The following is a 15,508-nucleotide window of genomic DNA, read 5'->3' as shown; positions in this document are numbered from 1 at the left end:
TAACAATAGGCAATAGGATTAGCCTTCGGGGTCTATTAGAAAGCTACAAACTATATATTGCAGTGTCAACGAGCGGCGTCAGCGGCGGCGTGTTCCCGTGGCAGTCTTTAGTACCACTCCTCACGGCGTCCTCTCCGCCCGCGCCCGCCAGCCCGCGCACGCCGCGCACGCCGCACACGCCGCACACGCCGCACACGCCACACACGCCGCACACGCCGCACATCAAGCAGGAGGAGATAAAGTCTGAGGGCGGTGAGTATCTTTACGATGTTGAATGTTGACATCGGTAATATAATGGTGATATTGTTTTGGTTTGGGATTTTTCACTTTGCTGATATATTATTGTCAACAGATGTTTGAACAAATATTGTAGGAAACTTGATGTAAAAATTCCTAAATCTGAGCATTGTGTCCTTGGAATTTTTTTAAAGCATTGTCGGTCACGTGAGTCGACTTCTTCAAACTTAGATCCAGTAGGTACTCAAATCCTCGACGACGCTAAGTTCTCCGAAACAAAAACGCGCTGCCATTTAAAGATGAAATTTAACTGGTCTATAGAAGGATCAATCTCCTTTGGCTCTAACGACGCACTCCGACTGTCATTTGAAGGTACTATCAACAATACTATTCGCTTAGCACCACATACAAACTTATATGCAGGGTTGGGTACTTTTTCTCTGCAGATGTCTGTACATAACTTTTTTTTTTTTCTAGTGGACGGCATAACTTCCATGTGCACAGAAGAGGACGAGGAAGTATTCGATTGCGACGAACCCAGCGGCGGCGACGAGAGCAGCAAGCGGCGCTCACACAGCCTGTCGTCGCTGCCCGCGGCCGGCCCGCAAGAGAAGGTCAGTCATTGTCGTCAGTCTAGTAAGAAGTGTTCGAGTGCGACGAACCCAGCGGCGGCGACGAGAGCAGCAAGCGGCGCTCACACAGCCTGTCGTCGCTGCCCGCGGCCGGCCCGCAAGAGAAGGTCAGTCATTGTCGTCAGTCTAGTAAGAAGTGTTCGAGTGCGACGAACCCAGCGGCGGCGACGAGAGCAGCAAGCGGCGCTCACACAGCCTGTCGTCGCTGCCCGCGGCCGGCCCGCAAGAGAAGGTCAGTCATTGTCGTCAGTCTAGTAAGAAGTGTTCGAGTGCGACGAACCCAGCGGCGGCGACGAGAGCAGCAAGCGGCGCTCACACAGCCTGTCGTCGCTGCCCGCGGCCGGCCCGCAAGAGAAGGTCAGTCATTGTCGTCAGTCTAGTAAGAAGTGTTCGAGTGCGACGAACCCAGCGGCGGCGACGAGAGCAGCAAGCGGCGCTCACACAGCCTGTCGTCGCTGCCCGCGGCCGGCCCGCAAGAGAAGGTCAGTCATTGTCGTCAGTCTAGTAAGAAGTGTTCGAGTGCGACGAACCCAGCGGCGGCGACGAGAGCAGCAAGCGGCGCTCACACAGCCTGTCGTCGCTGCCCGCGGCCGGCCCGCAAGAGAAGGTCAGTCATTGTCGTCAGTCTAGTAAGAAGTGTTCGAGTGCGACGAACCCAGCGGCGGCGACGAGAGCAGCAAGCGGCGCTCACACAGCCTGTCGTCGCTGCCCGCGGCCGGCCCGCAAGAGAAGGTCAGTCATTGTCGTCAGTCTAGTAAGAAGTGTTCGAGTGCGACGAACCCAGCGGCGGCGACGAGAGCAGCAAGCGGCGCTCACACAGCCTGTCGTCGCTGCCCGCGGCCGGCCCGCAAGAGAAGGTCAGTCATTGTCGTCAGTCTAGTAAGAAGTGTTCGAGTGCGACGAACCCAGCGGCGGCGACGAGAGCAGCAAGCGGCGCTCACACAGCCTGTCGTCGCTGCCCGCGGCCGGCCCGCAAGAGAAGGTCAGTCATTGTCGTCAGTCTAGTAAGAAGTGTTCGAGTGCGACGAACCCAGCGGCGGCGACGAGAGCAGCAAGCGGCGCTCACACAGCCTGTCGTCGCTGCCCGCGGCCGGCCCGCAAGAGAAGGTCAGTCATTGTCGTCAGTCTAGTAAGAAGTGTTCGAGTGCGACGAACCCAGCGGCGGCGACGAGAGCAGCAAGCGGCGCTCACACAGCCTGTCGTCGCTGCCCGCGGCCGGCCCGCAAGAGAAGGTCAGTCATTGTCGTCAGTCTAGTAAGAAGTGTTCGAGTGCGACGAACCCAGCGGCGGCGACGAGAGCAGCAAGCGGCGCTCACACAGCCTGTCGTCGCTGCCCGCGGCCGGCCCGCAAGAGAAGGTCAGTCATTGTCGTCAGTCTAGTAAGAAGTGTTCGAGTGCGACGAACCCAGCGGCGGCGACGAGAGCAGCAAGCGGCGCTCACACAGCCTGTCGTCGCTGCCCGCGGCCGGCCCGCAAGAGAAGGTCAGTCATTGTCGTCAGTCTAGTAAGAAGTGTTCGAGTGCGACGAACCCAGCGGCGGCGACGAGAGCAGCAAGCGGCGCTCACACAGCCTGTCGTCGCTGCCCGCGGCCGGCCCGCAAGAGAAGGTCAGTCATTGTCGTCAGTCTAGTAAGAAGTGTTCGAGTGCGACGAACCCAGCGGCGGCGACGAGAGCAGCAAGCGGCGCTCACACAGCCTGTCGTCGCTGCCCGCGGCCGGCCCGCAAGAGAAGGTCAGTCATTGTCGTCAGTCTAGTAAGAAGTGTTCGAGTGCGACGAACCCAGCGGCGGCGACGAGAGCAGCAAGCGGCGCTCACACAGCCTGTCGTCGCTGCCCGCGGCCGGCCCGCAAGAGAAGGTCAGTCATTGTCGTCAGTCTAGTAAGAAGTGTTCGAGTGCGACGAACCCAGCGGCGGCGACGAGAGCAGCAAGCGGCGCTCACACAGCCTGTCGTCGCTGCCCGCGGCCGGCCCGCAAGAGAAGGTCAGTCATTGTCGTCAGTCTAGTAAGAAGTGTTCGAGTGCGACGAACCCAGCGGCGGCGACGAGAGCAGCAAGCGGCGCTCACACAGCCTGTCGTCGCTGCCCGCGGCCGGCCCGCAAGAGAAGGTCAGTCATTGTCGTCAGTCTAGTAAGAAGTGTTCGAGTGCGACGAACCCAGCGGCGGCGACGAGAGCAGCAAGCGGCGCTCACACAGCCTGTCGTCGCTGCCCGCGGCCGGCCCGCAAGAGAAGGTCAGTCATTGTCGTCAGTCTAGTAAGAAGTGTTCGAGTGCGACGAACCCAGCGGCGGCGACGAGAGCAGCAAGCGGCGCTCACACAGCCTGTCGTCGCTGCCCGCGGCCGGCCCGCAAGAGAAGGTCAGTCATTGTCGTCAGTCTAGTAAGAAGTGTTCGAGTGCGACGAACCCAGCGGCGGCGACGAGAGCAGCAAGCGGCGCTCACACAGCCTGTCGTCGCTGCCCGCGGCCGGCCCGCAAGAGAAGGTCAGTCATTGTCGTCAGTCTAGTAAGAAGTGTTCGAGTGCGACGAACCCAGCGGCGGCGACGAGAGCAGCAAGCGGCGCTCACACAGCCTGTCGTCGCTGCCCGCGGCCGGCCCGCAAGAGAAGGTCAGTCATTGTCGTCAGTCTAGTAAGAAGTGTTCGAGTGCGACGAACCCAGCGGCGGCGACGAGAGCAGCAAGCGGCGCTCACACAGCCTGTCGTCGCTGCCCGCGGCCGGCCCGCAAGAGAAGGTCAGTCATTGTCGTCAGTCTAGTAAGAAGTGTTCGAGTGCGACGAACCTAGCTGCGGCGACGAGAGCAGCAAGCGGCGCTCACACAGCCTGTCGTCGCTGCCCGCGGCCGGCCCGCAAGAGAAGGTCAGTCATTGTCGTCAGTCTAGTAAGAAGTGTTCGAGTGCGACGAACCCAGCGGCGGCGACGAGAGCAGCAAGCGGCGCTCACACAGCCTGTCGTCGCTGCCCGCGGCCGGCCCGCAAGAGAAGGTCAGTCATTGTCGTCAGTCTAGTAAGAAGTGTTCGAGTGCGACGAACCTAGCTGCGGCGACGAGAGCAGCAAGCGGCGCTCACACAGCCTGTCGTCGCTGCCCGCGGCCGGCCCGCAAGAGAAGGTCAGTCATTGTCGTCAGTCTAGTAAGAAGTGTTCGACTGCGACGAACCCAGCGGCGGCGACGAGAGCAGCAAGCGGCGCTCACACAGCCTGTCGTCGCTGCCCGCGGCCGGCCCGCAAGAGAAGGTCAGTCATTGTCGTCAGTCTAGTAAGAAGTGTTCGACTGCGACGAACCTAGCTGCGGCGACGAGAGCAGCAAGCGGCGCTCACACAGCCTGTCGTCGCTGCCCGCGGCCGGCCCGCAAGAGAAGGTCAGTCATTGTCGTCAGTCTAGTAAGAAGTGTTCGAGTGCGACGAACCCAGCGGCGGCGACGAGAGCAGCAAGCGGCGCTCACACAGCCTGTCGTCGCTGCCCGCGGCCGGCCCGCAAGAGAAGGTCAGTCACCCTAGTTAACCTATTAAATATCCCACTGCTGGGCACAGGCCTCCTCTCATTGGACAATATAGACACTATAGTCTGTACTTTTAGGTATTTAATAAACGTAAACAATTAATTCGTACATTTTCGGGTAGTTATAACATTTATTGGTTACTAACCAAATACAAAACCGCCTGGAACCTGGATCTGTCACTGAACGACTTGACTTTAAGCTACTTTATTTGATCGTGTAATGTTCTCATCTACCCTCTGAGGGTAGATTTTGTTTACGTTTATTTAAATACCTACCTAAAAGTACAGACTAGGTACTTTGTGCTGGAAGAGGACTTTCGGAGAAACACATCAAGAGTTTTAAAAAATCGAAATTTTGTGTGATGTAGTTATTGGACGATCCCTAGTCTATTCACATTAAATATTACGATACCTACCTACCGTTACACTAAAGTACTTAAATATTTTTTTTATTGCTTCTCATTAGAGCTTCTTAATTATTATTTTCGCAGAAAGAACACAACCGCATCCGGCGGCCAATGAACGCGTTCATGATATTCTCGAAGCGACACCGGCAGATGGTGCACCAGCGGCACCCGAACCAGGACAACCGCACCGTCAGCAAGATCCTAGGCGAGTGGTGGTACGCGCTCAAACCTGAGGAGAAACAGAAATACCACGAACTGGCTAGCGAGGTACACATTTTTAGCCATTGTCTTCTTTTTGACTACAGGAAAGTTATATCCTTTCGTGATCTTCGTTAGCAATTTCACTTGACCAAATATCGCTGTCAGAAAGGAAATACACGAGTTACTATCAAAAACAAACATCACTATAGGTGTCCCTAAAAAAGTTGAAGAGTTCTCTCGATTTCTCTAGGATCCTATTACCAGATACTGACCTAATGACAGTAATGATAATGTGACCTACTGTGGGAACTCTTGAAGTGGACTAAAGCAGTTCAATCTTGGCTACCTTAATCACAGATTAACGGTGTAGTTACTGACTTATTGTTTATAATAAATACTTATTACGTTCTCACCATGAATTGAATTATGATTTCCTCAGGTCAAGGAGGCTCATTTCAAAGCTCACCCCGAATGGAAATGGTGCAACAAGGACAGAAGAAAGTCGTCCAGCAGTCGGGACCCCACAGGGTCCATGCCGCAGAGCCCGCGGACCCCTTCAGAGGGCCCCAACACAAGCAGTGCCTCCGACCTGCCCGTCACGGTGGCTTCCTTCAACCATGCTAGTTCACCGCAGCTTAGCGATGACGAGAAGATGGTACGTATATCTTGGATTTCCAAAAGGCTTTCGATACTGTTTCAATACCAATTTTGTTACTTACGTACGGTGTCCCCCAAGGAAGTGCCTTAGGTTCATCGTTATTCCTAGTCTATAAATAACCACAAGTAGAGGTCTTTGCGCCCAGTACCTCTGATCCGTCCGTCTTGTTAGCTTCATTCAACCATGCCGTTTCGCTGCAGCTTAGCGATGACGAGAAAATGGTAACTAGTATCTATGGATTTGGAAAAGGCGTTCGATACTGTTCCAGTACAAATTTTGTTACGTACGTACGGAGCCTCCCAAGGGATTGCATTAGGTCCATTGCTGTTCCTGAATGTGTTAACACTAATTGAAAGGCTTGTACTGTACAGCTGCAGTGTTCAGATTCCGTGTCTATTTTTATTCCCAGATTACCGCCTCCATCTGCGAGGAAGCGGCGGCGGCGGCGCACAACGCCGAGATGGACCTGAAGTGCGGCGAGCGCGTCACGGACTCGGACTCCGACACGCACGAGCCGCGCGACTACCTCAAGCACCGCGACACGCGCCGCCCCAAGCCCATCAAGGCCAGGTACCTTTTGTTACGACACTATATAACCGGGACTGTGTTACCAGGAATTATCTAAAGTACTATGAAGAGTTATAGATAGACAGAAGACTCTTTATTGGCACACCTCAGTAAAAAGATAAAAAAGACAAGAACAATTGATTAAATGTAGAGGCAGACAAGAGGCGGTCATACGTTCAGAGCTGGCAAAAAAGTCACATTCTTTCACCTATATGTAACCGAGTGCCAAGCGATTTATTGAATAGGCTTACACGCTTTATTTTCGCGGGCTCGACTGTACTGCCTTTGCCACTCCCGGTTCCTTTCCGCTGGCCAAAAGTAAGGTTACCTGGGCCGTAGTTTGGAGACCCCTGATCTTGATAATAGCTCGGCAATTGGGCATGGGACTTAAAAGTTTTGTTTGCTCTTTCAGGGCCGGCTCGTCTGATAATCTGCTCGGCGGCATAACTGCGTCGAGTCCCGGAGGGTCTAAGGTGTTCCAGCCCACTGGGGGCGCCTTCAAGTCCACACATGCCGACTCGGGTAACTCGTCAACTCTGTTAAGATAGAAGTCTATTGTACAAGAGGGTTTGGAGATATAGCCTCGCACCCTTCATAATACAAAACTTTTGCCAAGGAAATTGAATCTAATTCTATTTTTAAATGTGTTGAATTTCTTTTGTTCGAAAATTTAACAAAACAAAAGAAATGCTTCTTTGTTTATTTTAGGGCAGAGGTTCGATTTCCATGTAAACAATGAATGTAGTCAGGAATAGGCCAATACGGGTAGAAGAGTTTACACCTACCGAAGCAGATTTTCTTACACCCAAGAAAATTTGTCAAAAATTGTATAAGGAAAATTTTGGAAAGTGCCGTCTCTCAGATTTACAATAAAGTCAATAGATATGACATCAACTACTTGCTTTTTGAAGCGAATCTTTAATACCAAATCCATTTGGTCGACAGAAACCCACCGGCAATGGAACGCGTACGCGCACAACAAGATCAACCACGTGCCCGCCTCCCCGCACAGCACCGCCGCCATCACCAGCAGCGTGCAAGGAATATCCCTCTCCACACCCAACCTTACCACTCAAGCGGCTCTTGACAACGCCATCGCTTCGCTCATGTCGCCGACACCTACCTCTGGCGTGCAAGTTATATCCAGTGGCGTGTCCAATGTGCAGTCCGTGCCTCAAGGGAACCTGAGCAATGCGCTGTTGAAGAGCGTAACGCTGGTCAAACGCAGTGTCGGCGACAACGCCACGGGTAAGTGATCTATAATTACACTCCCCGCACAGCACCGCCGCCATCACCAGCAGCGTGCAAGGAATATCCCTCTCCACACCCAACCTTACCACTCAAGCGGCGCTTGACAACGCCATCGCCTCGCTCATGTCGCCGACACCTACCTCTGGCGTGCAAGTTATATCCAGTGGCGTGTCCAATGTGCAATCCGTGCCTCAAGGGAACCTGAGCAATGCGCTGTTGAAGAGCGTAACGCTGGTCAAACGCAGCGTTGGCGACAACGCCACGGGTAAGTGATCTATAATTACACTCCCCGCACAGCACCGCTGCCATCACCAGCAGCGTGCAAGGAATATCCCTCTCCACACCCAACCTTACCACTCAAGCGGCGCTTGACAACGCCATCGCCTCGCTCATGTCGCCGACACCTACCTCCGGCGTGCAAGTTATATCCAGTAGCGTGTCCAAAGTGCAGTCCGTGCCTCAAGGGAACCTGAGCAATGCGCTGTTGAAGAGCGTAACGCTGGTCAAACGCAGTGTCGGCGACAACGCCACGGGTGAGTCTATAACTTATACCAGTGGGGAGACACTCCTGACTTCGGGCAAATTCGGCTCCGTTCGGCTCAGCATTGCTCTGAGCAATTATTAGGGTTGACACAACTTGACGTCCCTTTGCGTGCACGACCACAGATAAGATAGTGAATTGAATTTTGACAACCCTAAATAGCCGAAAGGGATAGTGCCATAATTTAGAAAGGAATATCATGATTCGACCCTGAATCGCTGTCAAACTTCGGTTTTGTAGGAAGTGTCCTTTCTGTACGGTAGTACTGTTACTTGTTCTGTGCTTATACCATAGAGAAATATACTAAGACAAGAGTGCTCACTCCATACCTACATCAGTTCAGACTATTAATTTCAGTGTCTACATCTAGCATCGAGTAGCGGAACTATCAGTACTGCTACTTGACAATAGATGTAGCACCGACCGGAAAGTCTTATCTCAACAGCATAAGACTTTCCGGTCGGTGCTACATCTATTGTCAAGTAGCAGTACTGATAGTTCCGTTACTGGATGCTAGATGCTAATAGTCTTTTTGGTACTAAAACCGATGTATGGAGTGAGCACTCTATGTATTTTTTTCTCTATGCTTATACAAGCAGCGCGAAACAACGCTGTAACTATAGTTGGCCAAACCAATTTGTCAGTAAAGTAGAACCAAAAAAACTATACCCATCCTTTTCTTTTGGGTGCTACAAACTACATATTACATATTATCCGATACTCAACATGTTCTCCCCGCAGGTCCCCTGACCCTGTCGGTGGACGCGTCGGGCAACCTGCTGCTGAAGGCCAGCCAGGCCGGCGAGGCGCCGTCCGAGCCGCAGTTACACTACGTCCAACTGCAGAGGCTCTATGTACCCTCCTTCAATACTGGTACGTACAGTCAATATACTCAACCTGTACAAGTGGTGCTGGACACAAGCATCGGGCAACCTGCTGCTGAAGGCCAGCCAGGCCGGCGAGGCGCCGTCCGAGCCGCAGTTACACTACGTCCAACTGCGGAGGCTCTATGTACCCTCCTTCAATACTGGTACGTACATTCAATATACTCAACCTGTACAAGTGGTGCTGGACACAAGCATCGGGCAACCTGCTGCTGAAGGCCAGCCAGGCCGGCGAGGCGCCGTCCGAGCCGCAGTTACACTACGTCCAACTGCAGAGGCTCTATGTACCCTCCTTCAATACTGGTACGTACAGTCAATATACTCAACCTGTACAAGTGGTGCTGGACACAAGCATCGGGCAACCTGCTGCTGAAGGCCAGCCAGGCCGGCGAGGCGCCGTCCGAGCCGCAGTTACACTACGTCCAACTGCAGAGGCTCTATGTACCCTCCTTTAATACTGGTACATTCAATACAGTAAAACCCGCTTAAGACGATTCCGAGGCGACCTAGCAAAAAAAGCGTCTTAAACGGGAAATCATATTAAACGTGAAAAAAAAAACAGCGGTGATCGATAATAAGCAAATGAAATCTAAGTGTAGGTAGGTATAAGTTCACACGCGGTTAAAAAAATCTAGGAACACTTAACGATAGGCTCAAGTAGAAAGTCGTGGAGTAACTGACAGCAAATAAATCTGGGAACGATAGCGTCGGTTATGACAATAACACACGTGCAGATGGTGCGTAACGGGATGGATAGGTAAGTAATAGATATTAACATAATTTTAGATGGCGTATTAAGCGGGACGCGAGTCGTATTAACCGTGAAAAAAATTTATGAAAACTGGCATAAACTTGCAGAGACCGGAGTAAAATGGCGTATTATGCAGGAAATCGTATTAAACGTGGTCGTATAAAACGGGTTCTACTGTATACTCAACCTATACAAGTGGTACTGGACACAAGCATTGTTTTACGCATGATATTGATAGGGATTGGGCTAAAATTCTCGTTCTGCTCAAGAATAGGTGAAGACTTCAGATATATATATATCCGAAAAAATTCAAACAGAAGAGAGAAATTCAAACAGAAGAACAGAGAGGGAGTGGTGGGTCATTAACCCTTTGACCGCCAAAGACGTCATATGACGCGCGCGGCTACAGGCCAATATCAATATTCGTGCATTCCGACAAGGTTCACGATGACGCGCCGCGCACTATAGGCGTGACGTTAAATTGGTCTGTTAAGATATCATTAAAGTCTTCTTGATTTTCCGCTGATTTATTATAGGCTATTACATTAAATTTAATGTAATGCCGTCTAGAATCAAAGGACTATGCGTCAAAATTGCCCCAAAACCAACAGAGTTGAGAGTTAGGTCATTAGATAGGTATTTTTCTGTACTTCATTTCGTTCTATGGGCACCAAGCGGAATTCCATTGCAGAACTGAGAATTTGGTATTTTAGTCAAAATGTCGTCACCCTTATTACCTAGGCAATAGAATCGAAGGCGAGCGCGGCAAATCATTCGGTGTGCTCGCCCGGCGGTGCGCGAACATCTACCCTGCAGCAATTAATTTACTTACTTGGACTCTATTGCCTAGGTAATAAGGGTGATGACATTTTGGCTAAAATACCAATATCTCAGTTCTTCAATAGAATTGCGCTTGGTGCCCATAGAACAAAATGAAGTACATAGAAATACCTATCTAATGACCTTACTCTCATTTCTGTTGGCGTTGGGTCCAGGCTCCATACAAAGTTGCCCATGGTCCTTTAATGCAATTTGTTTTTTCTTTCAGAAGTTGAACCGCCCAAGTGCCAAAGCCAAACGGTACAAGGTCCGGGTCCAGGCCAGTCTGTGATAGTGTCTCAGAGCAACGCTCAACCCACGCAGAAACCCAATGCGTAAGTACCTATATTGATTTTCCACCTAAAATAGTTTAATTTGCAATAAGAAGGAATGCAAAAAATGGTTATTTAAATGTAGGTTACTAATTAGAATTAAAATTATGACCTTGTCGATAACTCAAAACGCTTAACTATTAACACATTCAGTGCCGAAAACCCGACTATCGAGTATTTTACCATTTCGTTCCCAGGCCGGACGACCCGATAGTCGGGATCGTGGTACTACAGCTTTATATGACGAAATTTTCGTGGCCTGGCGCGGATGCGATGGCTTGTTTGGCTGGGTGGCAATGAATGCGTTAATGTATCATTAAACCTTTGAAACCCATTTTCAGCTAAATTGTTGAATTTTAAAAAAATCTATTCGTAATTTCAAATTTTAAGGTCCAACGGTAAAGGCTGTTTGTTGTCAGCCAGTCGTATTTTATACCCAGTAGTTCAAGAGCTAAACTTGTTAATAATGTACCATGGCTAGGGCATGCAGTACCGGTCCCGGTACCAAGAATTTCATTTCCCGGTTCTGGGTATAGCCGGAACCGGGATTCCCGGTTCTTCCCGGTTCTCTAGACATCTTATGATTATTTTTAAGAAATTGTTTGTGTTAGCGTAAATGACTTATTTTCATATAAATAATTGCATAAATATTCATAAATGACGTATTTTATTAAAAAAATAACACTTTATTAGCGTTCCAACCTATTTTACGAAATTAACCGGCATACATTGCCTCCGCCTGGGCTTCAAGGTGTACGAGCCACACGGCCGTAGTTGATGCACACAGCACTATGACGGCACAAATACATACAGAAGGGTCAGAAGGTAAAAATTCAACCCGAGAACGGAATATTTTCATATAAAACCAACTTCCTAGAAGAATATTCGAATATAATATCCTAAGGGCCACTTGCACCGAACAAATGGTTAAATAAATAAGTACGGAGTTAACCAACCCGAGGTTAACTCATTAGATTTTAACCCCAATCTTGTTTTGCACCATTGAAAACTAACTCGGGGTTAGTTAACCTGACAGTTTTTAATTGTAAACAGGCAACATTATTACATTTCCATTCCGTTCTACAAGCAGCCAAATAAGAAAGAACGAACGAACGAATGGAAATGTATGCCTATCTCTCTTACACTAGAACGTGGGGTATAAGACTTTCTTTCTCTAAGAGCGACATGACGTGACATTTGGTTTAAAGCGTATGTTCTTCTGTCATTCGTCGTTGGCGCCTTTATTATTTTCTTTCAATTCTTTGCTGTTTGGTTTGTTTGTGCGATTATCAAAAAGAAATGGATAAGAAACCTCGTTTGCGTGCTCCAAATTTCACTCAAAGTGATAATATGCTGCTGTGTGAGATAGTCGGCAAATACAAAGGTATACTAGAAAACAAAAAAACGGATGGAGCTAGAAAAGCAGAATGCTTGAAGCAGATGGCTTGATGTGGAGAATGAGTACAATTCTTCCACAACAGGTCATTCACGCACTGCAGAAAGCTTGCAGCAAACTTACAAGAATCTGAAGAAAAAAGCCAAGAAGAATGCATCCGCGCAAAAAATGGATGTCATGGGTACAGGTAGGTACTTTGTTAATTACTTTGAGAACAATTACTATTTAGGAACAATCTTACCCTGGCCGCACACGCACGGAATTTTCTGGAACGTCCCGTTTCGACCTGTAATTCCGTAAGGAAACCGAATGAAAATTCCATGGGTCTGTGGCCAGCCTTACGCAGATCGAGCTAGCCCCAAACTAAGCAAAGCTTGTAATAATATGGGTACTAGGCGACGACGATATACATATATAGATACACACATAGTTATATACTTAGAAAATACCATGACTCAGAAACAAATATCCGTGCTCACCACACAAATAAATGACTGGGATTCGAACCCGGGACCATCAACTTCATAGACAGGGTCACTACCCACTAGGCAGACAGGTCGCGATCCAAGCATGTTTCTACAATAAATTATAAATTAATTTTTGGCAAGCCGGAGAGAGAGGCCCAACTGACTATCAGGGTATGTGATACTACCACGCCACAAGTTGCTCTGGGAGCTGAATAATTATTATGTTTGTCCTTAACATAATCTGGGGACCAATCGGCAATTGATATATAAATCAATCATGCCTACAAAGTGGTAGATTTGATTCCTATTTGAATTATTTATATTTTTGTTGTATGTTTGTCCCAGTAAATAACAATATTGTTTTCTTATGGTTGCTAATGTCTTCTAATTGTTTACCAGGAGGAGGGCCATCATCTAACATTGACAAAGATCCAGTATTGGAAAAAGTTAAAGTTCTTGCTGGACCTGTTCTGGATGGTGTTTACACAATTTATGATGGAGATAGCAGTCTTATGGCATCCCAAAATATACCACCAATAGAACTTCATAATATTGGATTAGGTAAAATTTTATTTATTTATCTTAGGTTGGGTATTTTACAACATTTTTATTAAAGTAAAATAAAAAATACATTCAAAACAATATCTGGACTCTGCGCGCTGTATCTATGAGCACCGCCTTCTGCATCTGACCCTTGATCCAACTACAACCTCTGGAAGTAACTTAAGATGTTTATATGGAGACTGCTTGCTGAAATAACCATCTGTACAGTGATCACCAAATCGACTTACCACATTTATTTAATTATATCATTCTGATTTTTTTTTGTGGTACTAGGTTGTCGTTTTAAAAGGAATTTAAATAACATTTTAATAATTATATTTCAGTTTCTTCATTCGTGGAAATAGATATGCAAGATCCTGCTGATAGCAAGGAGAACAATACCAAACTACCTACATATTTCACCAATGATAGGGCCAATTTGAAAAAGAAGCCACACCATTTGTTGACATGTGAGTGTTGTTTGTCTGTATAATCTAGCTTATATAGACTTCACATGTCACTAGGAATTATTGTTTATACTTGGTCAACCAGATCTTGACAGTAGAAAAAGGCGGCAAATTTGAAAAAAGTAGGCGCGAAGGGATATCGTCCCATAGAAAATTTGAATATCGCGCCTTTTTTTACTGACAAGATTTGGTTGACCAGCTATAGTAATAAATTATGGATAGTAAGATGGATGACATGTATAATTATGAGTTTAGTAATATAATGAATATTTTAATTAACTGCCTAGCCTAGTCAGTAGTAACAGCAGAAGCAAGAGGTCCAGAATTCTGGTATGGGAATTTATTTGTGTTTGTCACAAATATTTGTTCCCGAGTTATGGATGTATTCTATGTATTATTATTCGATGAATATGTCTGGGAGGACTTCATCATCATCATCTATGTAATGCATTTACTTACCGTTTTTTAAATACTACGTCGGTGGCAAACAAGCATACGGCCCACCTGATAAGGCTTATTAAGCTTACTGTAGGTTGATTTGTGTAACATAGTCCTATAATATTTATTAATTAATTTCAGGTAAACGGAAACTAGAAACTGAAACTAAACAGACAGTTACTGAAAAATTTAAATTACTTGCAACTGTGAAAATGGACTTACTGGAGCTACAGAAGGAGTTGGTCAAAACCCAGCTGCAAGAGGAACAAGATCAAGCGGAGCATAACCGTATGATGAGAGCAATGGAGATAGAGAATGCAGAAAAAAAGTATATACACGATGAAAAGCTTAGAGAGATGGAGATGGAAGAAATGAAAAGGAGAAACGAATTTAATGAAAAAATGAGGCAATTTTAAATTAAAATAAAACAATATGTCATCGCAAGTTTGTTTTAATGTTAAATGTATGATATTATATGATATTCATAACCTTAACTTAATTAACCTAATCTCCCAAAGTCTTGCTCAATCAGCACTTGACGAGCATTATGTCCTGCCGTATTTGGACCTGATCTATTGTTAGGTAACACTCCAATCTCATCGGCTGTATTGTCCAATATAGGAGGATAATCTGGGTCAACAGGTGGTTCTAGGTCATTTTGCAGACGAGCAATATTATGCAACACGCATGTAGCGACGATTATACCGGGTATCCTGCTTAAATTGACTTGAATACCTCTGCTAACAATAGGAAATCTTCTCTTCCAAATACCAAAGGTGCGTTCAATAACATTCCTAGTTCTGATCTGTGACTCATTGTACAAAGATTGCATAGGAGAGGTCACATTTCCTAAAGGTGTCATCATAAATGCAGTTTGTGCGTATCCTGAATCACCAAGTAGACAGTAATTTCCATATTTCCTATGAAGAAAATGTCTGCGTTGATTACTATTGTCCCAAATAAGCGAATCATGGGCAGACCCATGCCAACGTGCAACAACATCAGTAAATAGTAGATCAGCAGAACAGATAGCTTGGGTGTTGATTGAAAAGTATCCCTTTCTGTTTCTATAAATCTCTGCATTCTCTCCTCCTAAAATAATAAAGAAAATATCAACATTGTCTTTACTCTCCATCACATTAAATATTGTAAACAATCGTATTATAATATTATGGTAGATCACGGACTAGCTAAATAGAGTATAGGTACCTGGAGACTTCATCCGTACATGAGTACAGTCTACGGCTCCAATAGCACGTGGAAATCGAGCAATTTGATAGAATTTCATTGCGGTTTGTTTTAGCTCTTCTTCTGTGCTAGGCATAACTATGTATTCTGGGTACAAACGGGCTATGGCATCTGTTACTTTATGAATAGTTCTACATGCGGTTGATTCGTGTACCCCTATGAAATCTCCACA

General features: G+C 47.3%; 1 protein-coding gene and 1 long non-coding RNA gene across 2 annotated transcripts in view; both read left to right on the top strand.

Moving 5' to 3' along the window:
* Nucleotides 1–15,508, top strand: part of LOC134654951 (uncharacterized) — a 64,706-nt gene that overhangs the window by 38,348 nt on the left and 10,850 nt on the right. Inside the window, exons 21-34 of the mRNA XM_063510386.1 lie at nt 64–252; nt 715–851; nt 4,858–5,040; nt 5,414–5,629; nt 6,042–6,202; nt 6,612–6,721; nt 7,145–7,447; nt 8,733–8,864; nt 8,914–9,021; nt 9,189–9,335; nt 10,675–10,780; nt 12,218–12,360; nt 13,528–13,653; nt 14,230–14,416. Coding sequence (XP_063366456.1) covers nt 64–252; nt 715–851; nt 4,858–5,040; nt 5,414–5,629; nt 6,042–6,202; nt 6,612–6,721; nt 7,145–7,447; nt 8,733–8,864; nt 8,914–9,021; nt 9,189–9,335; nt 10,675–10,780; nt 12,218–12,360; nt 13,528–13,653; nt 14,230–14,416 — 2,248 coding nt within the window. The remainder of the gene's footprint in view (nt 1–63; nt 253–714; nt 852–4,857; nt 5,041–5,413; nt 5,630–6,041; nt 6,203–6,611; nt 6,722–7,144; nt 7,448–8,732; nt 8,865–8,913; nt 9,022–9,188; nt 9,336–10,674; nt 10,781–12,217; nt 12,361–13,527; nt 13,654–14,229; nt 14,417–15,508) is intronic.
* LOC134662229 (uncharacterized) lies at nt 12,723–13,153 on the top strand. Its single transcript, XR_010098040.1, has 2 exons — nt 12,723–12,815; nt 13,043–13,153. It is a non-coding gene; the product is annotated as an uncharacterized LOC134662229 (long non-coding RNA).

This window comes from Cydia amplana, chromosome 1, assembly GCF_948474715.1.
Source record: "Cydia amplana chromosome 1, ilCydAmpl1.1, whole genome shotgun sequence".
Lineage (NCBI taxonomy): Eukaryota > Metazoa > Arthropoda > Insecta > Lepidoptera > Tortricidae > Cydia > Cydia amplana.
Note: the sequence above shows the minus strand (reverse complement) of the source record. Positions and strands in the feature narration are given on the sequence as shown.